At 41.1% G+C, this 27,060-nt stretch overlaps 1 protein-coding gene across 11 annotated transcripts in view; it reads right to left on the reverse strand.

Moving 5' to 3' along the window:
• The window catches only part of pign (phosphatidylinositol glycan anchor biosynthesis, class N), a 130,440-nt gene that overhangs the window by 16,987 nt on the left and 86,393 nt on the right, over positions 1-27,060 (reverse strand). For 10 of the 11 annotated variants that reach the window (XM_068053997.1, XM_068053969.1, XM_068053959.1 and 7 more), the window contains 10 exons: positions 25,977-26,159; positions 25,531-25,673; positions 23,520-23,616; positions 18,626-18,718; positions 12,500-12,591; positions 10,394-10,508; positions 9,034-9,142; positions 6,347-6,449; positions 2,970-3,072; positions 487-576 (listed from right to left, as the gene is read on the reverse strand). In XM_068053997.1, the coding sequence (XP_067910098.1) occupies positions 487-576; positions 2,970-3,072; positions 6,347-6,449; positions 9,034-9,142; positions 10,394-10,508; positions 12,500-12,591; positions 18,626-18,718; positions 23,520-23,616; positions 25,531-25,673; positions 25,977-26,159 (1,128 nt within the window). The remainder of the gene's footprint in view (positions 1-486; positions 577-2,969; positions 3,073-6,346; positions 6,450-9,033; positions 9,143-10,393; positions 10,509-12,499; positions 12,592-18,625; positions 18,719-23,519; positions 23,617-25,530; positions 25,674-25,976; positions 26,160-27,060) is intronic. The other variant, XM_068053951.1, reaches the window with a different exon arrangement.

The following is a 27,060-nucleotide window of genomic DNA, read 5'->3' on the forward strand; positions in this document are numbered from 1 at the left end:
CCCTCAACTAACCCTCAACACACACCAGCACTTCCAGTAGGGGTGACTGAATAATTATCAGGAGCAGGAACACTGGCAGATACTCTGAAGGCCAAACGTAGCACCTACTGCTCTGGCCGAGACCAGCTAATGCAGCACAGAGCCAGGATTTTTGTGATCTATATGGCTCAGCTACTCGAAGTATAACCTCAGTGAGCCACTGGGGAGCCCTGTTCAATTTAGTCAGCAAATGAAGTACAACTGGCATAAGTCTTGGCAGTGCAAAGGTGAGGCACACTGCAAACTTAAGCCCCTGGAATTTCAGCTCGTTTATGATATATGAGAGAGGATTGTATGCATGTGTTTCTGGTTATATAGATGGTTATATATACAGTTGGTGATTCTAGGAGCTTGGGCTACTTGGCTCATTCAGAGCCTGAAAATTAATTAGAAACAAATATTTTAAAATATAATCACAAGCCGAGAAAATTAAATACAGAAGGATACAAAGAAATAAGACCGTCTTATGTCATCTAGTCCGAGGTGTCGAATTTGTGTTCTATCAGTCTTCTGGGTAAAATCTATCAAGGATAACTGCTGGAATGGAAGAAAATATTAATGATAGGAGGAATTAGCATGACTGGAAATCTCTGCCAACCACAGTACAATCATTTTACTATGAGATATGTAATCCATATTATTTGATGTATTAAACGAAGGAATAAATGATTGATTGTGGTGTCCCTTACGAATAATCACAACACCGTAATACAAATGAGGAAGGCTATTCAGCCCATCTTGGCTCCTCCATCCTGAATGATCAATAATTTACTTTCCTCTCCATCAGTGCATTGAACTGTCTCTTGAATTAATCTAAAGTTTTAATTTCAATTCACTCTACCAAAAAGACCGTTCTGAGTGTTGATCATTCTTTTTGTGAAGAAGTTCTTCCTGACAACTTCCTAAATTGCCCTTTCACCACTTATAAGCTGTACCCCTTTTGTCCTAGTATCCTGGCACACCTTGAAATGGTGCTCCAGTTTAACCTTAACTATGCTGTTAAATATCTTGAGCACCTCTTTGAGTTGCTTCTGTTCAAACATAGAGGTTCAGTTTCTTCAGTCATTATTCATAACTTAAACTTTTGAGACCTTGTGATGCCGCTCTGTACCACCAGCTCCACAGCTTGAATGTTTTCCCTATTTCTTAGTGACCAGAACTGACCACAATACTTGAAGTGCAACTTTGCCAGGGCATTGTACAGTTTTTAAAGAGTGCCATATTGCGACTTCCATCTGCCTGGTTTGGCACTGTAGTTCAACAAACTGCTGGTTTTGTTTTCTCTGCTGTGGTGACTTGACGTTAGAGCGGATGTCCTAGTGTTGTGCTCAGGGAGCAGACGCTCACAGGCAGGGATGGAACAGCAAAGCAGAGACAGTACAAGCATATCTCCTCCAACATGGTCACCAAAGTCTGAAAAAGTAGTTCCGGCATTTGCCCCTAATTTCATACCAAAGCATTGCAAGGGGTCAAATCATGTGGCGACAGGTTCTGCATTTAACTACACAATATTTGGGGATGAACTAGGCTAGTGAGTTCAGTGGTAATATTCTTTGTAAATGAATGACTCACTGATCAATACTGCCATATCATTAAGTTCAATACAGACAGGTTTGCCCCAGTTTTAATAACTGCCCTCTGTCCAGAGGCAGTGAGTGGGTAGAAATGGACTCGCCAATCTGCTTGCCTGATATGACCTCAGAAATACTGGTTTGTTTTACTTGAGAATTGGTTTCATATTTACTTCCAATAAATAACTTTAGAATCTTTGTCTTATTATTTATTTTATGCCACAGGGTAGAGTTATCAAATGGTGCTTCCGGCACAGACTTCACTTGACAGGACTGCGGATCAGGAATTCGAGTGCGGAGGTCAGAACTTAGGAATTTTAATTAGATGAAACATTGAGCAGTTTGCCCTCACCTCTGCATTCAAATTCACAATATAGGCTCCTGCGGCCGTGAGTGTGCAGGGAACACAAATTTGTTAAGCTATTATTAGAAATCACTGTAATGCTGCAGACTGTTGAAGCCCTGGGAATATACAAGGGAACTGTAGCTTGAACTGGATGATTGGAATGTGTGTTCTTTACTGGATAATGTTTCTTACCCCAATGCATTTCCTCAATAGTCTTGTTTTTAAAATGTTATTGTCGTACAAGAGTGAACACTCTCTTTTGTCTTCCCCACGGCCCTAAATTTTTTTCCATCACTAGTTCTCCTCCTGCCCCTCACCTCTGGGATTATGAGTCTTTTGAATCACTGCCAATGCTATTAGCCAACTGTCAGAAGTTAGGCAAGAGTAACTCCCCACTTTGTTTCCCCAACTTCCCTGCTGGGAGAGCATCTGGCCTCCATTCACTGCCTCTCCATGGGAGAGCGGCAGAGATCAGAAAATCAGATCAGTGACAGACATGAAACTGCATCACAGCTCTTCAAGAATGTTCCAACATTTCTGCTCCATCACAATTTACGAGCCCAATCCGTAACAATGCGACAACGCACGGAGGTATTGCCATGTATTCCCCCCTCCCCACTGACTACAGCTAACATACTTTCAGTTCTGGCACTGACGTTTCTGCAGCTCTTGGAGATCCATTTGTGACGGCTGATTCACAGTGGGTCCAAGGAGGCATTTAGGAGTGCGCTGTTAAGCCAATGTGCCCACTGAATGGAAACATCAGCAGCTCACGCAGCTAGTTCAACAACTAGGAATGTTCATGTTGAGATGACAATATTGTCACAAGACTGTTTAACGCTAAATACAGATATTGCTGATTTGTATTTGTGTAACAACATAAATAATCCATCTCCCTCCATGGATCTGTTTATATAAATATGATCCTGTTTTTGCAGGGGCTGCCATGCAATGTAACATTGGTTACACTGTTTAGTATACCACCAATTTCAAAACAATGGGATTCTCATTACCTTTTGAGCAGGAGAAACATTGTGAAGCTGGATTGTCTCTTGTTCCAGGTTAATCCAAACAAATACCAAGCAGGACAGTGCTAGAGGAAATAAAGCCTCATATCTGGTTGAAACACAAAATTGTTAAAGGTTAAACCACCAATAATAATCCTTCAATATTCCTGAATACTATACAGTTTTCCCCTTTTCTTCAACCACCACTTAGCTCCACATATCTAATATCAAACAATTATGAAAGATGGGTCCACAGAACTTCTTAAAACCTACCTATTCGAACAAGTTTATGGTGTCCTATCCTGATATTTCCTTATGTGGCTCGGTGGCAAAAATGTTTTTACTGGTATTGATCTTGTCAAGCACCTTGGGTCATTTTGTTACATTACAAGGCACTAAATAAATGTAATTTATTGTTCTTGTTGAATGAATGGCCAGATAATCTTTTTTCATTGGTGTTGGTTGAAACAGTAGGAAAGTTTCTGCTCTTTTATGAACAGTACCATGAGAACTCTTACCACTTGCCTGCTGTAACTAGGCAGTCTCATCTGAAGCACAGCACGTGCAACAATGCAGCACTCTCACAAGTGGGGCTTAAACCAACAACATTGTGAGACAGATACACAAATTATAACAAATGAAAGAAGCTGACACACGCAAAAGCCTTTCTGCTTAATATTCTTACCTCAAAGATTCTGTTGTATTTTTCCCCTTCACCCAGTCTATTTATGGTGGAAGTTGTAATATGATTACTAGTCTGAGCCCAGTGATTTATAATCAGAGTAGAACTCATAGTATGTGGAGTGGGATCTGCAATCAGTCAAAGCAGAACTGGGCAGGTCTGATGATAATGTCGTGGTGCTATGAGTGCAATTAATTACTCGTACAATGTACTTACATATTTAAAAACATAATTTAAATAACTGAAACGACCTCAGAATCATCCAGCACTTTTCTTGCTGTCACTGTTAAGTCTGCTGTGCACTTTGGAAACTACAAACTAATTTCAGGGATAAACTTTGGAAGCTATGATCATACTGGAACCAGCCACACACAACAGGTTTACAACCAATCAAATGAAAGGATGGGTGGGTCTACACGATAACTTATTGTTGTGATGGTAACAGTCAGCTATGGTCTTATCCCAGCTGCCAGACAGTTTACTGCCTTATTACATTTATGAAAAGATAATTACTGTAATTTAAATTTTATAGACTATAAAAAGGACCTAAAAACAGCTATTTTAGTGTCACATTTTATTTGAAATCAACATATTTAAAATATTGTTAGATAAGCCATGGCACTGAAAATTTCTCTCATTTTTTGGAATGAACAAAACATTAATAGTTCAATTTGATAGGTTTCTAAAGGGAGTGTCTACTGTTGGCAGCTTGTCAACTGATCTTGACAATTTTTATACAATAACCCCACAGGACATTCAAAGCATAACCTCCATAAAAGAAGGGCAATCAAATAGGTTTGTGCTAAACAGTTTTGAAAGGAAGAGGAGCAGTGCCTGTGTAAAGGGAGCCATTGACAACATCAACAAGCATGAGACTCGGGAAAGGAAATGAAGTGGTCAGGGGGTGGCTACAGAGGGGTTTAAGGGAGAAGCAAGCTGGTCTCATGGAAGAGATGATTTTGGACAGGTTAGTGGCAAAGTAGGAGAGAAACTGCAGAGCAACAGGGAATCACGGACTGAATGAGTAGTTACTTGGTCAGGTGAAGGTGGCCAAAAAGACACTTGCACAGTGGTCTTACTCTTCGAGATGCTGACATCCTTGGGCTGTCTGCACTTACAATGCAAAAACAACAAAAGACTTCCAAATGTCACGATTATATACCTGAGCTTCTAAATCATTCCAAATATGATGGCACTATTTAATTGCACTTTTGCGCATGATGATATAAAATTTATTACTAACAAATATCTCCTATCGAGGGAGGTTAAACGATGACTTCACATAGTGCCTTTAATGTAGAAAAACATTCCAAGGTGCTATCTTATACCTCTGTGAAAAATAAATGCAGAGCCAAAGGAGGTATTATGAAGGGTGACTAAAAGTTAAGCTTTGAGGAAGGTCTTAAAGAAAAATAGGAAGGATGTGTAAAAAAAAAAAGTGGGAATTTAGGGAGGGAATTTGAGGGGGTGGAGCCTGTAGGAATATAGGGGTGGAGATAAGCGATGGCACAGATTTTGTGCTGGGAGCCAAAGATGATAGCTTTGGTCTTCCCAATGTTTAGCTGGAGGAAATTACAGTTAATCAGGACTAAATGTCATTGTTGCATTTCTGAAAATGACTGACTTGACCTGTTCTATGAGTCAATGCATCCCTATGTTGTTCTTCAACCAGATACCCAACCACTCAGAGTTCATCAAACAAGGTCAACAAAGAGCATCCCTGTAAATAATGGACTGCAGTTTTCACAGATTAAAACTGAAATGGTTAATATTACAGATATGAGCTATTGGAAGACCTTCTGGGTACAATGGACTTCCCACAGTTGTTAACACAATGTGACAATGTATGAGAAATGGCTTACTGTTGTATAATAAAATTGCAGCTGGCACTGTATCTGTTGCCTCAGGAAATAAAAATGTAGCAATAATGCAAGCCCACTAACGCTGGCATTCTCCCTCCTTTCTCACATTAACCTCGCAACCCAGTGTAAATCCCACCCTCCACTTTTTCCCTGGACAATGCAGCACTCAAAACAAATTAACTCACTATCCTTACACACTCAAACCAATTCCCGTGACCACAATCAATATTAAATGTGCGGCTAATTGTGCAGGCTACTCACCATTTGCACTGCTCTACACTTCCACGCAACAAGATCCCAAGAAACAAACCCTGTCTTGGGAACGGGGGATATAGAATGTATTGGGAAACCAGCATCTCTCATGTGGAGCCTAAGGCATCATGGTGTTTCTGCTAGGTATTGTCTATTTTATGTTCTGTGCCCTATTTTATTATGTTATAAAGCACAGTTTATTACATAACTTGGATATCAAAGCATGACTTTTGTTGTAGGCATTAAATTATGCTGGATCATTAAGATCATTGCAACCTCTCCTAAAAATGTACACAATAACCTTGCGCTATACAGTTTGCTGTACCTGTACCTCCATTATACACGATTCTATTTAAATAAACAAAGCATATAAAATATCCTTCGTAAAACATCCATTTGTACAACAGATAAGGACAGCAGTATAGAAAACAATGTATATCTTACAGGACATTCACAGATATGGACTGCATTTGGAATAGATTTACCCCCCCCCCTCCAAAAAAAGGGTACAAAGTCTTAGGACTTGGTATTCTAACCGTCTCCAAGACAGTATTAGCAGCAATATGATTTATAAACAGAAAGGATACCCTGTACTGAGCAAGAGGTAGGTGGACATCAATGAGAGATTAATGCTTAGCAGTCGTTGGAAGAGAAACGTTGAGCTAAGCAAAGGCACCAGTAAGGAGGAGGCTGTAACAAAACATAGTGAGGGAAAGTCAATAGTGCGGCAGGGTCAAACATCAATGTAAAATACGGTATCACATCACTGAAAGTGGCATCCCGCGCACATTTATAGCAAATTAATTATTGTATGATGGTCACCAATTCTGGAAACTTCAGGTACAAAATAAAACTTATTTGGCTTCAAAACTGAACATTCCTGTAAAACCCCCAACAGTTAAAAGAAAATCTTATAAAGAGAAAGCTTCCATTTATGTTGTTCCTTTCATGACCTCAGGACATCCCAAAGAGTTTCACAGCAATGAAGTACTTCTGCACTGTTGAAATGCACAGAAACACAGCAGTCAATTTATCCCACAAACAGCAATGAGATAAATCTGTTTTAGTGATGTTGGTTGAGGGGTAAGTGTTGGCCAGGAGATCAGGAGAACTCCCCAACCTTTCTTTGAATAATGCCTTTGGATCTTTAATGTCGACATGAGGGGCCAGACAGGCCCTCAGTTTAATGTCACTTCCGAAAGACGTCATCTCAGACAGTATGGAACTCCCTCAGTACTATAATGGATAATAAGGAAATAGCAGATGTTAAATGTGTACTTTGCATCCACTATCAAGGTTGGAAGAGGACAAAATACCAGCAATACAAGGGAACTTAAAAATAAGTCAAGAGGAGGAACTTAATATTTTGAGTACAAGTTAAAAAAGGTAATACAGAAAATAATGGGACTTAAGATAGACAAATCTCCAGGACCTGCATAAGAAAAGAAATGTGACGAAATTGCAGTTGCACTAGTCAGAATTTTCTGAAGCTGTCTAGATTCAGGAATTTTGCCTTTGGATTAGAAAATTACAAACGTTCTCCAGTTTTTTTTTAAAGAAAGATTGGAGCAACCAGGACCTATCAGTTTAACATCAGGTTTCAGGAAGTTATTGGATCCCATCATTAGAGACTGTGGGTTGGATTTTACAGCCCCCGCAACGTTGGGGGTCGGGGCGGGTGGGGGTGGGAGGCCAGAAAATCCCTCCGGTAGAGGCCCGCCACAGGCTTTGATGCCGGGGAGGCCCGACACGATACTGCTGGCGGCAGCGAGGCCTTGTGGCAACCCCCCCACCACTCGGCGACGGAAGCCAAATCTGCATATTTTTAAAAATGTAAATGAACGAATAAATGACCTACCCGCTCCCGCTATCTGTTCTGGGTCTGTTCCCTGAGCTTCCGGTTGCTGGCCATTTCAACACTCCCCCCTGCTCTCATGCTCACATCTCTGTCCTGGGATTGCTGCAGTGTTCCAGTGAACATCAACGCAAGCTTGAGGAACAGCATCTCATCTACCGATTAGGCACACTGCAGCCTACCAGACTGAACATTGAGTTCAATATTTCAGAGCATGACAGCCCCCCATTTTACTTTCATTTTTAGTTATTCTTTTTTTCTTTTTTACATTTTTTACAACCTTTTTTTTCGCATTTATTTCATTTCATCTTAGTTTGTTCAGTTTGCTTACCCACTTTTTTTTTCATGTTTGCACTTGCTGCTATTCAATATTCAGTCCGTTAACACCCTATCTGTACTAATGCTTTGTCTTTCAACACACCATTAACATATTGTTTGCCTTTGCTCCATGACCTTTTGGTCAGCTATGTGGCCTTGTCCAATCTACACCTTCTCCTTTGTTATCTCTTGTCCCACCCCCACCTCACTTGCTTATAACCTGTGACATTTCTAATATTTGTCAGTTCCGAAGAAGGGTCACTGACCCGAAACGTTAACTCTGCTTCTCTTTCCAAAGATGCTGCCAGACCTGCTGAGTGAATCCAGCATTTCTTGTTTTTATTTTAGGAAACATTTAGGTGCCTTTGTTGGGGTATGGTGCAGATTTATCATAACAATACCAGGGCTTAAGGGGTTAAATTATGAAGACTGGTTGCATAAACTTGGCATAGACCTTGGAGCTTAGAAGATTGAGGGCTGAAATAGTTGAGGAGTTTAAAATAATAAGGGGATTTAACAGGGTATTTACAGAAAAACTATTTTCTTTCTTGGGAGAATCCAGAACAAGGGGCATAATCTTTAAATACGGGCTCAGCCATTTCGGAGTAAAATCAGGGTAGTGGAAATCAGAACTCACTTACCCAAAAGGCTGTAGCTGGGGGTCAAATGGAGCTTTCAAAACTGAGGTTAATAGATTATTGTTAGGTCAGAGTATCAAGGATACGGATCAAAGGAGTAGACCACTCAGACCCGTTATGCCCTTTCATTCTATCACAGTTGATCTGTCCCCTCATGTACATTTACCGTCAAATCTCTGGGCTGGGCATTCAATCCATGCCTCTTCATTCAAAGGGGATAGCTCTACCACTGAACCATGGTTGCTACTTGTGTTTTGTTTTATTGGCTGGGAGAGAGGGCAGGTTTCCTGATACAGTTCTACATTTGTGCTGCTTCTGATCACCTCAGCTCCATTCCTTCTGACAGCAGTTCCAATAGCAACTGAACATTCCCCACTGAGCCCACAAAACCACAGGGTAATGTCATTGTCTGCATCACAAAGAATTAATGACATTTGGAAACCTTCCTGTAGCACATACTTACCTAGTGTTGTCCAACTGATGACCTGACTGGTTAAAGGCAGCCCATGCTTAACAGCCAAGCTGGAGTGCGTAGTGTTCACAGTATAGATTGAGAGAACAATGCTCATGATCTGCAAGCCAACACAAGTCTTGTATTAGATCTCTTCCGTACTATTAAATACTGTTGTCCCAAAAATTCTAAGAAGCTGCAAGAATTAACATTGTAATTATATGCTAATCAGAATATGTAAATTAATGATTTAGACAACACTGTGATAGGCATTCTCACTAGTCCAGTGTAGCAGGAGGAAGGCCCTTTCACTTCTCCAATCCATCATAGTGATCCTTACCTCAGCTGTGCAACTGGGAGAGACGCTAAGTGAAGCCACTCACCCACAGGCATGACAGGTGTCTGGTGGCAGCAAGGGGGCTATAGATAAGGAAATATTGTTTCGAACCCAACCACCACAGGCTAAATTGGTGCACCTTCCAACAACCATATCACGAAAATCCTGGCAGCAAATTGTCTGCCCACCCAGGCTTGAAACTAAAAGTTCTACAATAAAAAACTGAAATGGATTGCATGTATATGATATTATAAATAATTAAAAAATAGTTTATACCCAATTCTGACCTTTAATTTTTTGAAATGAGTGTCAGAATTTTAGTTTATGTTTCAGGCTGTACTATAAGATACAATCTCTCAGACTAGCGACATTTAACCTGTAAAGGTTTTTGCTTTTAAAAAATTAATTTGAAACATGAAAATGGTGTTGATAGGAGAAGGAAAAAAGTAGCCTGGGTTACTGCTCCCAACCAGAATGCGCTGGCTTCTGCAAGAAGCACATATGGATGGACGCCAATTGAGGTCAGGATCTGACATTCACTGCTCAGGTTCACTCACAACTTGAGTGAGCCACGACAGGGATCTGATGGCACCTGGACAGGGAAAATTGTAAGAGAAAATACGTGTGGAAAAATCTAAATTTATAATCTGTGTTTATACAGCACTTCCAAGAACTTGCAGAAAATAAAAACAGAGAAATGAATGGGAAACTGAAGCATGTTTCTTTTCTGGTTCTGCTGTTTTTATTTCTATTCTTTTCCACTGATCCCGGCATCACTAAATTTTATTAAAAAAATAATTATGCACATTTAATGCATTAAATGTGCTTTTGACAAAGTGCCAGTGAAAATCAGTACTCAGAACATTAAAATGCTATGAGAATTGTGAATATTACACAATTAGCATCCAAAATGCAGCAATGATAAGAAAGAATTCTTTCTTCAAAGGCCTTAAGGTAAATACATGTTGCTAAAAGTAATTAAAAATACTGAATACAGAATGTGATTTTGTATAAATATGGGGAATATATTCAAACCTGTGCAGTGTATACACTTCTGTTTACTGTAGTTTCAACTGATGTTGCCTTTACAGTCTTGAAAAAAGTGAGGAAGATGAAGCTGCAGGTGACAGTCAATAATCCAGCTCCTGTTCTGTTTCCAATAAAAGGCATCAAATTAAAACAAATGTCCTGTGACAAAGAGTAGGCTATTCAGCCCTGTGTGCCATATTGGTTCTTTATTAAAGCTGTTCAACTAGTCCCACTCCCCTGTTCGATCTCCATAGCTCACCTATGTTTTCCTCTTCAAATATATTTCCAAATTCAAATATATAATGTAATCATTTAACTAATAGATAATAAATAGAACATTTCAGCACAGTAAATCTTCCAGCTCAGGTTTTAACATGGTGCGGTGTTTTTTTGAAGGGGCCCCATTCGCTATGAGATAATGATAATTTTGTGACTGATATCAGGAAATTGTTCTTCACACAGAAAGGACACACCCTGTGGAATAAACTTCTAAATATAGAGTAGTGGAGGTGAAAATGCTGGATGTATTTAAGGAACGCTTGACCATTCAATCAGATCATGGCTGATCTGTATCTCAACTCCATTCACCCGTCTCTGTTCCAATTCCTCAATACCCTTGCCGAATAAAAATCTATCAAATTCAGTCCTGAAAACCTCAACTGACTGCAAGCATACATCGGCTTGTAGGGAGGCGAGTTCCAAATTTCCACCAACCTTTGTGTAAAAGGTGTTTCCTGATTTCACACCTCTATGGCCCTGCTCTAATTATTTTGTTCATCCCCCCACCAACCAAGATTCTGGATTCTCCCACCAGAAGAAATAGTTTTTCCCCATTTATCCTATCGAGTGCCTTTATCACTTTAAAGACCTTGATTAGGTCACCTCTCAAACTTCTAAACGCAAGCCAAGTTAATGCAACCTGTCTTCATAATTTTACCCTTGGAATCTTATTTTGGTGAATCTGCACTGTTTTTAAAATTTGTTCATGGGATGTGGGTGTCGCTGGCTAGGTCAGCATTTATCGCCCATCCCTAATTACCCTTGAGTTGATGGTGAGCTGCCCACTCTAAGGTTTTCCTGAGGAGCGGTGCCCAATACTGAACACAGAGATCCAGATGTGGTCTGACCAAGGACCTGTATAACTGACGCATAACTGCCTGCCCTTTGTATTCCAATCCCTTTGAGATAAAGAAGAACATTGCTTTTCTGGTTAATTTTTGTGCATGTGCCTAGCTTCTAATGATTTGTGTGCATGGATCCCTTTTGTACGGATTCCTTTGCTCCTTCACAGTTCCTAGTCTCTCACCATTAAGAAAATATTCTAATTTGCCTTTCCTGGATTCCAAGTGGATAATCTCATACTTCTCCATACTGAACTCCATCTGCCACTTCTGACAAATGACTGGAGAGGGGGATGGAACCATTGTCTCTTCATCACTCCTCTCTCTTCCAATCCCTCTGAATCCCCCTCACATTTTGAAACCCCCTCTCTCAATATCTTTTTTTAACTTCCTTCTCTCATTCAATCCACTCCTCCTCTCTCAACATCCTCCTTTTTTAACTTGTTACACACACTCATAATTCACTCTCTCTCCTCTCCATTCCCTCAAAGTTGCTTTGTTTGCTTTCAAATTAAATTAAAATAAAATAAAATAGAAGAAAGAAACTATCTTTCTCTGTGGGGGAATTTTATGCTCTCCCCACAGGGAGACCCCCGTCGCTCAGATAAAATCCCGGTCTGTGTCTCACCTGATAGCAATCAGGAGCAGAAATCCTAGTCAATATGTCTCCTGCCAAGCCAGGGACACTGAGGTTGACTGTAGTGTCCCCGTCATTACCCTGGCACAGATTGTCCAGCTCTGTACAGTTTAGAGATGGAGCCTTCCTGGCCTATGTGGCACACTACACATGTGAGGTCTCAAAATAAACTTTTGGAAGAGATTTCTTCCTAAATTATTGTTTGAAAACATAAAAGCTCATATCTTATTTTTCTTTGCAAATTACCTCAGGATACCATTGAAAATTAATAAAATCTGATTTAAATGTGTCCAATTTCCAAGTGACAGATAAAACTTGAGTTTTTTTTTTAAAAAAGACTATGTGCAAACTTACACAAGCGTAATATTGGGGCTTCTTCCAACCACTGGCATCAATGGAAATATAGCCAGGATGAAGCTGAAAAAAATCCAGCTTAAAGACATTACCTAAGGAGAACAAAACAGAATATGATAAACAAAAAAACCCACACAAATTGTATTGCTGTTCCAACTAAATTTTAGCCTGTGAAACAAGACATTTTCCAACTTATGCAAATGTTAGAGTCAGTGGACGACAACTCTGTCTTTTATCTCTGGGATTAAATCTAGCTGAAATTGACTGATGTGTGAAAATGTTATAATTTTTTCCACTTCACATGGGTTGGGACAATAATTGCTGTAATTACTGTAAAAGAACAGATACCACAATCCCATTCCTCGATATACTGAATACTTGAAGCAAACAGACTCCTTCCCCGTTTTCACTTATCTCAATCAGCCAGGACCATAATGACAAGAATAAAATACTAGGCTTCCAATGGATAAAATGTACTTTTCACGTTGGGAGTAATTTTATTACTTCATGATGTCAACAGAAAGCGTTGCTTTCATTATAAGCCCACCGACTCCCACAGCTACTTCGACTACACTTCTTCACACCCTGCTTCCTGTAAGGACTCCATTCCATTCTCCCAGTTTCTCCGTATCTGACGCATCTGCTCTGACGATGCAACCTTCCACAACAGTGCTTCCGATATGTCTTCCTTTTTCCTCACTGAGGATTCCCCCCCACTGTGGTTGACAGGGCCCTCAACCGTGTCTGGCCTAAAGCCTGCACCTCTACCCTCACCCCTTCCCCTCCCTCCCAGAACCGCAACAGCGTTTCCCTTGTCCTCAGTTTCCACCCCACCAGCCTCCAGATCCAAAGGATCATCCTCCACCACTTCCGCCAGGTCCAGCGTGATGCCGTTACCAAATGCAACTTCCCCTCGCCTCCCGTCAACATTCCTAAGGGATCGTTCCCTCCGCGACACCCTTGTCCACTCCTCGATTACCTCCAAATCCTCGTCTTCTTTCCAAGACACCTTCCCCTGCAATCGCAGGAGGTGGAATACCTGCCCATTTACCTCCTCTCTCCTCACTATCCAAGGCCCCAAACACTCCTTTCAGGTGAAGCAGCAATTTACTTGTACTTCTTTCAATTTAGTATACTGTATTCGCTGCTCACAATGTGGTCTCCTCTACATTGGGGAGACCAAATGCAGATTGAGTGACCGCTTTGCGGAACATCTCTGCTCAGTCCGTAAGCATGATCCTGAGCTTCCGGTTGCTGGCCATTTCAACACTCCCACCTCCCACCCCTCCTGCTCACATCTCTGTCCTGGGATTGCTGCAGTGTTCCAACAAACATCAACGCAAGCTCGAGGAACAGCATCTCATTTACCAATTAGGCACATTACAGCCTGCCGGACTGAACATTGAGTTCAATAATTTCATGGCATGACAGGTCCCCCCCCCCCCCCCCCCACCCCTTTTTATGCTTAGTTATTTTTTCTTTTTTTTCCCCTTTTTTATTTAGTTATTTTAGGTTTTTCAGTTTGTTTAGTTTGTTTCCACTGTGCTTACCCACTGTTTTGGGTTTAAAAACATTTTTTTTTATGGTTGTGCTTGGAGTGCTCTGTGCTTTACAGTCATTCACACCCTCTCTGTACTAACGCTTTGTCTTTCAGTACACCATTAACATACCGTTCGCCTTTGTTCCATGGCCTTCTGGTCAGTTATTCTCTGTGACCCTGTCCTATCAACACCTTCACCTTTGTTATTTCTTGCCCCACCCTCGCCTTACTTGCTTAAAACCTTTTACATTTCTAATATTTGTCAGTTCTGAAGAAGGGTTACTGACCTGAAACGTTAACTCTGCTTCTCTCTGCACAGATGCTGCCAGACCTGCTGAGTATTTCCAGCATTTCTTGTTTTTATTTCAGATTTCCAGCATCTGCAGTATTTTGCTTTTATTAATAGAAAGCGTTGCCTGCTGGCTACGCAAATTGGAAATTCAGGCGCGCAGTATGCATGATCTTTTCCTGACCATAATGTTCAGGAAATCACGGGCGATGCAGACTTGTAAAATTAGCCCTAACGAGCAAACTAAGCTAACCTCCACATTAGCATTGCTGCATCCATACTGCATCTGACCAGACTCACTTGGCTCAAATTCAGTTGGGCTCAGCTTTTCCAATGGTTCAGTGGGGGAAATGCACAGAGTGGTTTGTATTAAGCCACAGAGACCGGGGATTACCAGGTTTGATTCCTATCTGTGCTGAGTTAGCTAATCTCTGCTCAGGGCAGGCATTAGTCTAATGCAATTGGGGCTAACATCTCCCTGGGCTACAGATGGAGAAAATAGATTTGCACTTGCACTTGCTATTCAGCAGTTCCTGGTGAAAGTGTGTGTATGAAAGTGTGTGTACGTAAATTTTATATATATATATATATATATATATATATATATATATATAAAGATATATATACTGGGCGAGGACAGGATTTGATTTGTTTGTGATGCCCTTTGCACTCAAATAAGTTGGTCGATATTCAATGCTGAGGTTCATCCATGAAGATACCCGATTTGCAAAGTACCATATGGCTCCTGGCATTCTCAGATTTCTAACAAGTGCCCGCATCCTGCACAAGGAAATGAGGGTAGAAAGAAAAAGCTCCATCTTGGATTAAAATAAGTTCTATCCACAAACGATTTGCCAGAAAATCAGCAATATTATTAGTGGGATAAGACACAATAACTCATGGCTAACAATTTCAATTGGACTGCACTGCTCTAGTGCACCAAGTTGTGTTTCTGATGTTAGACTTGAAATGCATGGTCAAAGCAGTCTTTAATTAGCATCCGGGTTGTTGTACATCTGATTTGGAAATGCTGTGTAGGGAAGATATTCCATTCACCCAACACGGACAGGAAATTAACAAAAACGTGCATTTAAAAAGTGTCTCAGAAGTGTTTTTTTTCCTGTTTAAAAACTAAGGGGGGGGGGAGGGGAGTCTGTGTACCTTTAAGACTGTGAGTTGTTCTCTCTCTCTGGGAACAGTGTGTGTAAGCAGCTTGCCTGTTTCCTAGGCAACAGCAAGAGAGAAGTCACATGCGGTATTGTATCAGTTAACTGTATGTAAAACTGGCTAGAATTGGTTTGATCTGGCAGACCAGCGAAGCGTGCTCTCCATGAAGTAAGGATTTGTCTCTCTCTCAGCAGAAAATCTACATTGGCCGACAGGCTGTGTTTTGCCTAAAGAGTAAAAAATACCTGGGAAGTGTCAGGCAAGACTTAAACTTAAAATTGCAAGACCCTGACAGGAAGGACATTTGTTCAGTACAATCAGTGTTGGAACAATGGGGACCCAGTCGTTGCTTCCCCACAAGACATGACTTGCAGAGAATTTGAACTTCCAACAAAGGATTTGCACTCAGAGAAAGCTCCTGGCTCCTGGTTTGAGAAGATCTCTCCTCACCTGCCTGCTCATCTCTAGGGGAACTGAAACCATTGAAGACAAGTAAACTTAAAGAGAGAAAAATCTCCTTTGTGAACAAGGTTTACTGGGCCCCAACGAAACGCAAGATCATATCTTCAATCAAGGACTACAGCGAGCTCGAGAAACAGTAACAGGATATTCCCTGAAACTGTTCTACTTATCTTTTCTGCTGCTCTTTTCTGTCCCTACCTGCATGTTTATATTGCATATGCCTGCTAGCGAGGGTGCATCATATATCTGTAGGCGTAACCTGTATTGGAGTTTAAGTTTACAGGTTTAATAAATTTAATCTTTCTTCTTTAAACCAAAGAAAGCCTGTTTGTACTCATTTCTTTGCCTTATAAAGTTGTGAATAAGGATTCACAAAGGGGGAGCTCAAAACATAGTGTGTTTAAAAGCAGACCTGGTTACAATAAGACCAGGTGAAGCTAGTAACAGACCCCTAGTCACCTTTTGCAACTGGTCATAACAAAAGGAATCGTTGCACTATTGGAGGTAGCAAATTCCTTTATACTTCAAGCCTCTGAAAAGTCTCTGCCTCCGGAGTTACTTTCTGTTACCTTTTGTGTTTCTGAGAATTCTGGAACTCTCAGGAAAATTTCCACTGATAGACTGCTAATTCAAAATCAAAAATAGATCTGTTGCTATACGCCATGTTGAAAGATCTGTGTGACGCCTGCTGCAGCTGAAGTGCCTTGAATGCCTATCCATTACAGACTGTTCATCAAACTCGTCTGGAGACTTCAAGTGGCATCTGACTATTCGACTCTGGGATACCTCACCACTCTGGGAACATAACCCACCAAGACTTACAACACAGTTATTTTATTATTCCCAAGAAACAGCTCTAATTTAAAACATCATTTTTAAAAACCAGTTAACCGTTGGTTTTGAATGTATGTGTGTGTGTATGCATGAGGGTTAGGAGGAATAAGTAGTTCCAAAGTTTTTTCAGACATTGATTTATCTCAATATTGTTCAAGATTTAGTTTATTAATAAATAGTTAATTTGTTGTTGTTTAAAGATACTTGGTTTGGTGTGCTTTATTCTGGGGGTTAACAAAGTGTTTAATTTGGCTAATTTTCGGTAGGTGGGAAACTTAACTGATATGTTGCGACCTGCGGAGCAATGGGACTGAATTGACAGTGCATTACTCCAGCCTTGGTCGTAACAAAAGGCAAACATCATAAGTTCATTGAAAAAAAATTACCAGCAGGATATTTTTTCCAAAAACTGTTATGAAAGAATGAAGATTATAGAACAGTCAATCTGATGCTAAAAACAAAGTGAGTTTGTTCAAGTGGTAGGCTATGTTTAGATGGGTTCATAAAAAAAACAAATTGCACGTGGAATGTTGGAAATACCAAAAACTTCCGAAGATCACTTTCAGGGGCTGCTCCTTTGTCAGGACAGCTGGGGTTGGCTAGCCAATGTATGAAACATTGAGCTCAAGAGTCTGTTCATGCACAAAGACGTGCCCACACTGTACCAGTATGTATATTTACGACTCTTGTTTAAGAGGCCGCTTGTATCCGTTTATTCAGTAGAAAAAAATTTGAATTATGAAAGGGAAATGCTGGGAATGCTCAGCAGGCTCACCAACATTTGGACGGTAAAGATAAGGATAATGCAGTGAGTGGAACATGAAACATTAATCTACCTTTCTTTATGAGATGCAGACTGACCTGTTGCACATTTCTAGCAATTTTTACGTTAGATTTTCAGTATTCACCATTTTCTTTTAATCAGTGGTAAATATTTGTGCCGATATTTACAAGTTTACCACATGCATAAGCTCACTTGTAAATTATCTAATTACTCTCACTGCACCACATTTAAAAGAAAGTCTTGCATTTATATACCGCGTTTCACAACCTCAGGACATCCCGAAGCATTTTACAACTAATGAAGTACTTTAGTTACTGTTGTAATATAGAAAACATGGCAGCCAATTGTGACCAGCAAGCTCCACTAACAGTAATGTGATAATGACTAGATAATCTGCTTTTCTGATGTTGATTGATCAGGACACTGGCGATAACTCCTCTGCACTTCTCGAAATAGTGCCATTGGATCTTTTACGTGTACCTGAGACGGTAGATGGAACTTCGGCTTAACCTTTCATCCGAAAGACAGCACCTCTGATAGTGCAGCACTCCCTCAGTACTGGCAGTGGAGTGTCCGCCTAGATTTTTGTGCTCAAGTCCTGGAGTGGGACTTGAACACAAAACCTTCTGAATCAGAGGTGAAAGTGCTACCAACTGAGCCACAGCTGACACTACATTCCACATATGTTCAAATGTTCTTTTTAGTCATCCAGAACTCTTTACAATCACACAAACTGAGTTGTTATGTGGTCATTCCTTAAAAGTATCTGCGATAGAAAATGTTTTACTACTCACTATGATTTGATGCCTACAGTAGAAGGAAGTAACAGTGCAGCACTCTAAAACCTGGCCCCAGAGATGAAAGGATAGTATTCTAAATCCCTGCACTACTCAGTCGCCACATGGTAATTTTGTTTTGAACTCCAGTTAATAAAAAATGAGAGATTTATATTTAGGTAAATTTATATACAGTGAAACAGCAGTATCTTTCAAAACAGCACACTTCTATGATCTAATAGAGTACTAGTTATGTGAAATAGCAGATGGGCACCTTGTTCTGATGAAACAGCTTTGATAGCAGTGGCCAAGCGGCAAATGACACCAACCCAAGCGTGAGGACTTGACGGTGGAAGAAACTCACAATCTAAAAACAATGAACATCCTGCCATCAGATATGGATAAAAAAAGAATTTAAAGTCAGGAAAACTATTAAATGGAACAGTCAAGGAAAATGGAAATGTGTCGCAGTGCCACAATACAACAGTTTGACAATACTCAGTAGTTACTGTTACTCGCTGCATCTTTGATGCTTACAATGGAACACAAATTGTTAGGTGATGTCAGCACTGTTAAATGTCAACTGGTTATTTTCACAAAGGCAGACTAAAATGTGCTTTCATTATTTCTATTTAAGTGGTCTAAAGTTACACCAGTATTCAGAATAGACTCCAAAATAAAAGCAAAATACTGCAGATGCTGGAAATCTGAAATAAAAACAGAAAATGCTGGAAATACACAGCAGGACTGGCAGCATCTGTGGAGAAAGAAGCAGAGTTAACGTTTCAGGTTGTGACCTTTCATCAGAACTGGCAAAGTTTAGAAATGTAATAGCTTTTAAACAAATAAAGCAGGGATGGGGAAAAAGAGAACAAAAGGGAAGGTGTGTGATAGGACAGAGGGCCAGAGAGATTAACTGATAAGGAGGTCATGGAGCAAAAGGAGGCATAAAAGGCCTCAAAATCAAATGCAATTTTGTTAATTTTTGTAAAACAAAGACAGTTTCAACATGATTCCATCCAATTTAATCTTGACTATTATCACAGCCTACCGTACCTATATACTTTTGATCATTCTACCTTGCCTGCTGATCCTTGCATGGGGATTGTGAAATAGACTGCCAAAGTGGACACCACCCCACTGGGTGAGCATTCCTGGAAGCTTGCTCCTACTGTCCTGGAATCAATTGGTCATCCAAACATAACAAATGTGGATGGTTGAATGGAACACTGAAATTCATTTCCATTGTCTCAAATTGTAGTGTTAGAAGAGAGATACCAGTTAGCAAATTAGTCGATCCAGCTCTAATGCATCACCCTCCATGCCACCAGCATTTTGTGCTCCGTGAATCCAATGCTTTATAAGGTAAACTTGACTTACTATACAATGCCAAGATCCTTCAGTTACAAAATAGGCAGAAATCCCAAAATGCAACCTAAGGACTGAATTGTTGTGTCATGTAGTGCACGGTGTATTATTCAGCTGCTCAGCAAGTTTTGCTCAACCTGGCCTGCGCCTTTTAAGAATACAAAGTATTGCACATGTTGAGTTAAATTAGAGGCTAGTTGTAGGCAAGAGCATTAAAGGTTACAGAATCAAGGTGGGCAGATGGAGTTAAGATACAGATCAGCAAAGACTTCATTGAATGGATGAACAAACTCAAGTTGCTGCATGGTCTACTCATGTCCCTATGCTCATAAATTTCCAAGATAAATTAGAGGCTAAGTACTGCTCCTGTGGAAAGATTGGATCTGAGAAAGAATCAGAAAAGAGAACCCAGAAAAACAGAAACAGAAGAGGACACTGAGAATCAGCAAGGTTGGGCAAACAGAGGGAGAAAATTCTCTCTTAAATATAAAAGATAGCCACGGATAAATCAAAGAAGTAATTCAAGAGAAACTTCTTTACCCAGACAGTGGACAGAATGTGGAACTCACTACCACAGGAGTGGATGAGGTGACTAGTATAGATGCATTTAAGGGGAAACTAGATTATTACGAGGGAGAAAGGAACAGATGGTTATGCTGATAGGAGGAGATGTAAAAGGGGTGGGAGGAGGCCCGGTGGAGCACCAACACCAGCATAGACCAGTTGGGCCGAATGATGTCAAGACGTTCTTCACAGTCTACTCCCGATCATCAGCAAAATGATGGAAAGAGTTGTCAACAGTGCTATCAAGCGGCAATTGCACAGCAATAACCTGCTCATCAATGCTCAGTTTGTGTTCCTGCAGAGCCACTTGGCTCCTGACCTCATTACAGCCTTGGTCCAAACATGGATAAAAGAGCTGAATTCAAGCTGTGGGGTGAGAGTGACTGCCCTTGACATCAAGGCAGCATTTGATTGAGTGTGGCATCAAGGAGCCCTAACAAATCTGGGAATCAGGGGGAAAACTTCCCACTGGTTGCAGTCATACCTAATACAATGGAAGATGGTTCTGATTGTTGGAGTCCAAACATCTAAGCTCCAGGATATCGCTGCAGGAGTTCCTCAGGGTAGTGCCCTAGGCCCAACCATCTTCAACTGCTTCATCAATGACCTTCCCTCCATCATAAGATGGGGATGTTCGTTGATGATTGCACAATGTTCAGTAACAGATACTGAAGCAGCCCATGTCCAAGACGTGGACAACATTCAGGCTTGGGCTGATAATTGGCAAGAAACATTCATATCACACAAGTAATAAGCAATGACCATCTCCAACAAGAGCAAATCTAACCATCTCCCCTTGACATTCAACCACATTACCATTGCTGAATTCCCCACTGTCAACATCCTGGGGGTTACCATTGATCAGAAACTGAACTGGACTAGCCACATAAATACTGTGACTACAAAAGCAGGGGAATTCTGTGGCGAGTAACTCACCTCCTGACTCCCCAAAGCCTGTTCACCATCTACAAGGCACAAGTCAGGAATGTGATGGAATACTTTCCACTTGCCTAGATGAGTGCAGCTCCGATACTACTCAAGAAGCTCGACACCATCCGTGACAAAGCAGCCGTTTCATCGGCACCCCATCCATCACCTTAAACGTTCACTCCCTCCATCACCGACGCAGGTGGCAGCAGTGTGTACAATGTACAAGATGCACAGAAGCAACTCGCCAAGCCTTCTTCAACAGCACCTTCCAAACCCTGATCTCTACCACCTAGAAGGACAAGGGCAGCAGACGCATGGGAACCTCCCCCCCGCCACCTGCAAGTTTTCCTCCAAGTCACACACCATCCTGACTTGGAACTATATCGCCATTCCTTCACTGTCGCTGGGTCAAAATCCTGGAACTCCCTTCCTAACAGCACTGTGTGTGCCTTCACCGCATGGACTGCAGTGGTTCAAGAAGGTGTTTCATCACCACCTTCTCAAGGGCAATTAGGGATGGGCAACAAATGCTGGCCTTGCCAGTGATGCTCACATCCCATGAAAGAATTTAAAAAATAGTAATTGACAATGAATGTCAGGGCAGAGTATTAGACAGAAATACCTTGCACTCACTTACGAAGCAACTGGATGCTGCAATGGTGGCCATGTTCTCCCTAGTCGGATGAGTTTGGTTAGACCAAATTGTCCCCTTTATCCATATCGATCTTGTGGGGGATCTCAATAATGAGGAACGGAACACCTTCCCACTCTTTGTCCCCAGTGTCACCATTATGCTCTCCCAGATCAGTATAACATGGGTAAGAGATGGAACAAAACGCTCTCTTCCGACAAGACAATGAGGGAAATTTTAACACGTAAGGATTTGGGGAAGGGGGGAGGAGGGAGGGGAGGGTGGTGGTGGAAAGGTAAAAATTTCAAAAATATCAAACCCAATCCTAACTGGCCCGCTTCTGGCATTAATGGAGATGTGTTAGGGAACAGGTGGCCAATCCACTCTCAGAAGACTGGCCAGTCACTGAAATCTTTTCAGGACGTTGTGTGTTTCCATTTTAACTGGATTATTATTTTTAACACATTAGCAACAGCAAGGAGGCGAGAGGGGCTGGATCCATAAGGTCAGTGCCTTTACAGCACTGTTTGTGGGCTAGAAGCCCCCATGCCCAACAAGCTAATCACCACGCTATCAGACCCCCACAACCCCAACGAGCATTCTACACTGACCCGGTATCTGCTACCCTGCTGCTTTCCCACCCGACAGGGAGACAGCCTGTTAATCTGGCAGGCTGTCAGATGGGAAATGCATTGAAAAAATTTAGAAGGCGTCCTGTAGTTAATTTCCTCAAGGCACCTGAAAAACCCATTTTTCCAGGTTGCCTTCCCAGATGTCCTCCCCTTCCTGCTCTCTTCCATGCCGAATAAATATCGGAACCAATGTATTTAAATTCCACATAAAAGAGCCTCCTTTTTCTACACCAAAATTAGAAAGAAGTACATTGAATAAGCAGCACAGAAACAGACCATTTGTCCCAATCCATCCTTGTCGCCTTTTATGCTCCACTTTATCTTTCCTTATCTAACTCTATCCTTCCTCTTCTAACTCTATCAGCATAATCCTCTAATTTTTTTCTCCCTCATACGCTTATCCAGCTTCCCCTTAAATTCTTTACTATTTGCCTCAACTACTCTGCGTGGTCGTTTTAAAATGAAGTTTACTTTTTCACATACCACTGTTTTGTGTGAAAGTTCATGCAAATTGTTGGTAACGTTGTGCTGTGAACTCAACCAAAGTAAGGACTGCCCAAAAAGTTAGGACACTTCCATTTGTTAGAGAGAAGAGGGGGGATCTCATAGAAACCTATAAAATTCTAACAGGACTTGACAGGGTAGATGCAGAAAGGATGTTCCCGATGGTGGGGGAGTCCAGAACCAGGGGTCATAGTCTAAGGATACGGGGTAAACCTTTCAGGACTGAGATGAAGAGAAATTTATTCACCCAGAGAGTGGTGAACCTGTGGAATTCACTACCACAGAAAGCAGTTGAGGCCAAAACATTGAATGTTTTCAAGAAGGAGTTAGATATAGCTCTTGGGTTTAAAGGGATCAAAAGGACATGGGACGAAAGTGGGAACAGGTACTGAGTTAGATGATCAGCCATGATCATAATGAATGGCGGAGCAGGCTCGAAGGGCCGAATGGCCTACTCCTGCTCCTATTTTCTATGTTTCTAAGAGTTCCATCTATAATAGACAGGAACCAATGATAGGCAAATAGTTCACACCACTTACCAATGTTTCAATGCCCAGCGTGAAAAGCAGTAAATAACCAATGGATTTTGCAGGAGAAGTTGAAAACAAATTGATTACATCCTGAACAACTCTGAACCTGTTAAATTAAACAAAAGAATAAAATAGTATTTGGGATCAGTCGTATCTAAGAAAAGTTAAGTTTAATTTCCAATTCACAAATACCATTCATAAAACAATATTCTTTAAAGTTGATGAAAGCTGCTACGGATTTACGCTTCCATAAATGGCATTTACTAAAATTAACAAACTATATAGGCCAGAAATGCAAATCAAATGCAAATACAGCAGGAAGAAATAGCATCTTAAGAGATGGCCTAACAGAAGAAGCCTCAATAGGAATGGCCTGAATTTTTAGAGTCCTTGCAGTAGTGAAGTTCCTTGGGCTAAAAATGTGCTCGTGTAGCGCCGCTTCAAAGCAGTGTTATGTAGACTATGCCCAATCTCTGGGGACATTCAGTGCCAACAGCCACTACCTGAACGACCCGCACAGGTTTCTCCATTGATATCAATGAAGAAACCTGCATGGGCTGCACTGATAACGGCCGGTGGCAATGCCTGCCCTACAGGAAACAAAGAGTAGGAATAAACGAGTCTTTTTCCGAGCGACAGGCAGTAACTAGTGGGGTACCACAGGGATCAGTGTTAGGATCCCAGCTATTCACAATATATATTAATGATATAGATGAGGGAATTAAATGTAATATCTCCAAGTTTGCAGACGTCACAAATCTAGGTGGGAGTGTGAGCTGGGACGAGGATGCAGAGAAGCTCCAGTGTGATTTGGACAGTTGAGTAAGTGGGCAAATACATGGCAGATGCAGTATAATGTGGATAAATGTGAGGTTATCCACTTTGGTGGCAAAAACAGAACGGCAGATTATCTGAACGGCGATAGATTGGGAAAGAGGGAGGTGCAGCGAGACCTGGGTGTCCTTGTGCACCAGTCACTGAAAGTAAGCATGCAGGTGCAGCAGGCAGTTAAGAAGGCAAATGGTATGTTGGCCTTCATAGTGAGAGGATTCGAGTACAGGAGCAAGGATGTCTTGCTGCAATCATACAAGGCCTTGGTGAGACCACATCTGGAGTATTGTGTGCAGTTTTGGTCTCCTTATCTGAGGAAGGATGTTCTTGCTATGGAGGGAGTGCAGCGAAGGTTCACCAGACTGAATCCTGGGATGGCAGGACTGACGTATGAAGAGAGATTGGGTTGATTAGGCTTGTATTCGCTAGAGTTTAGAAGAATGAGAGGGGATCCCATAGAAACCTACAAAATTCTAATAGGACTGGAAGACTAGATGCTGGAAGGATGTTCCCGATGGCGGGGAAGTCCAGGACAAGGGGTCACAATCTAAGGATAAGGGGTAAGCCATTTAGGACTGAGATGAGGAGGGATTTCTTCACCCAGAGAGTGGTTAACCTGTGGAATTCTCTACCACAGAAAGCAGTTGAGGCCAAATCATTAAATATATTCATGCAAGAGTTAGATATAGTTCTTAGGGCTAAAAGAATCAAGGGATAAGGGTAGAAAGCGGGAACAGGGTACTGAGTTGGAACATCAGCCATGATCGTACTGAATGGTGGTGCAGGCTCGAAGGAACAAATGGCCTACTCCTGCTCCTATTTTCTCTGTTTCTATGAAAGACTTTTTTGTAGATTCCACACTGCAAAACTACTGCCCCAAGCAACATGCACCCCAGTTTATCTTATTGCTTTGAAGAAATGTATTTGCACACATTCCGCAAATGAATTTTGTGTTAAAGAACTTCTGTTAAAAACAGGAGCAACAAAATATGCTAAATCTCAATCTGCACAGCACCAAATGTGGTATGCATCAACAGGCCAAGACTGCCTATCAGTAGACAAAAAATAAAGGCAACAACAAATTGGAAAAAAAAGTCTGTTTGCATTCTTCAACACAATTTTTTGCATCTGTTTGTTGCGATGAAATAAGACAAATTTGACAATCTGGTCTAAATTATTTCCCACTTACTCTTTTATTACTGCGTACCACACTGGGACTGGCAGTAGGCAATAAATGTAATAGGTCCATGGACAGCTCTGAATCAGCAGAAACAGTGTTATCACTACACCAGCCCCAGTGAATACTGCAGGGAGGTGATTGCTGGAGGACAGCTGTGAAACACATGAAATACAACATACAGTTACTATGGGGTAGAACAACTGTCTCTGAAATTACACAAATAATTCAGTATAAAAAAAAAAGCTTGGGAAGCATTGGCACTGATTACCTTTAGTGATTCAAAACTGCTACAGCCATTAACTGCTCGGAGACATTTTGGTAGCCTCCAAATTATATAAACGATGTTACTATTTTACAATATTCAACTAGAATTTATTTTCTTTCTTAAGTCAAAGCTCAGAGGTTGAAGCAAGCAATGGTCATTTTTAATACTTCACTAAATACTTTTTACCTACCTTATCTAGCTTGGAGATTGGCTTGCTTAGTCTTGTGTGGAGTTTGACAATCAACACAAAAGCATAAGATGTCCATCCCACAAATCCCAGCACTACACTTACTCCCAAGAATACTCGATCATAGGTATGATAATAAGAGAGTCCTTCCAGAGCAAGATTTATTAATGACTTGCAAAGACTGATCTGCAAGAAAAAAAATAATGCGATCAAATGTAATTCTTTCACTAAAACATTGTTGTCACTAGTTCTGATGAAAGGTCACTGACCTGAAACATTAACTCGGCTTCTCTCTCCACAGATGCTGCCAGAACTGCTGAGTATTTCCAGCGTTTCTTGTTTTTATTTCAGATTTCCAGCATCTGCAGTATCTTGCTTTTATTATAATGTCGTCACTAGCCTTGATTATCAAACCTGATATTAATCTGGCTCACTTTTGAAATATGTTCACGTGATTACTGAAATTATTAATTTCATATTAATTGTATTTCTCATGGATAGACCTTTGGACGCTAAAGGAACACGGGTTATGATGTTAGGGTGGGAAAAGATCAGCCGTGGCTCAGTTGGCAGCATTCTCACCTGAGTCAGAAAGTTGTGGGTTCAAGTTCCATTCCAGAGACTTGAGCACAAAAAGTGATCTAGGCTGACACTTCAGTACTGGGTGAGTGCTGCAATGTCAGAAGTGCTGTCTTTAGGATGAAGCATTAAACCGAGGCCCTGTCTGCCCTCTCAGGTGCAATAAAAGGTCCCATGGCTGCTATTTTGAAGAACAACAGGGGAGTATCCACTGGCCAATATTTATCCCCCAATCAACATCACTAAAAAAAAATTATCTGGTCATTATCACATTGCTATTTGTGGGACTTTGTGCGCAAATTGGCTGTAAAGCGCTTTGGGAGGTGCTGAGGTCGTGAAAGGCATGACATGAATCCAAGTTTTTTTATGATCTTACTGAATGGCAAAGCAGACTCAGGGGTGGGGAGGTGGGGTGGGGCGGAGCAGGGACGCCCTACTGTCTGTTCCTACTTCTTACTGTAAATATTGGTGGAGAGTAATCTTATTTCTCTCATCACAGTCCACCAGG

Source organism: Heterodontus francisci, chromosome 2 (genome assembly GCF_036365525.1).
Source record: "Heterodontus francisci isolate sHetFra1 chromosome 2, sHetFra1.hap1, whole genome shotgun sequence".
NCBI lineage: Eukaryota > Metazoa > Chordata > Chondrichthyes > Heterodontiformes > Heterodontidae > Heterodontus > Heterodontus francisci.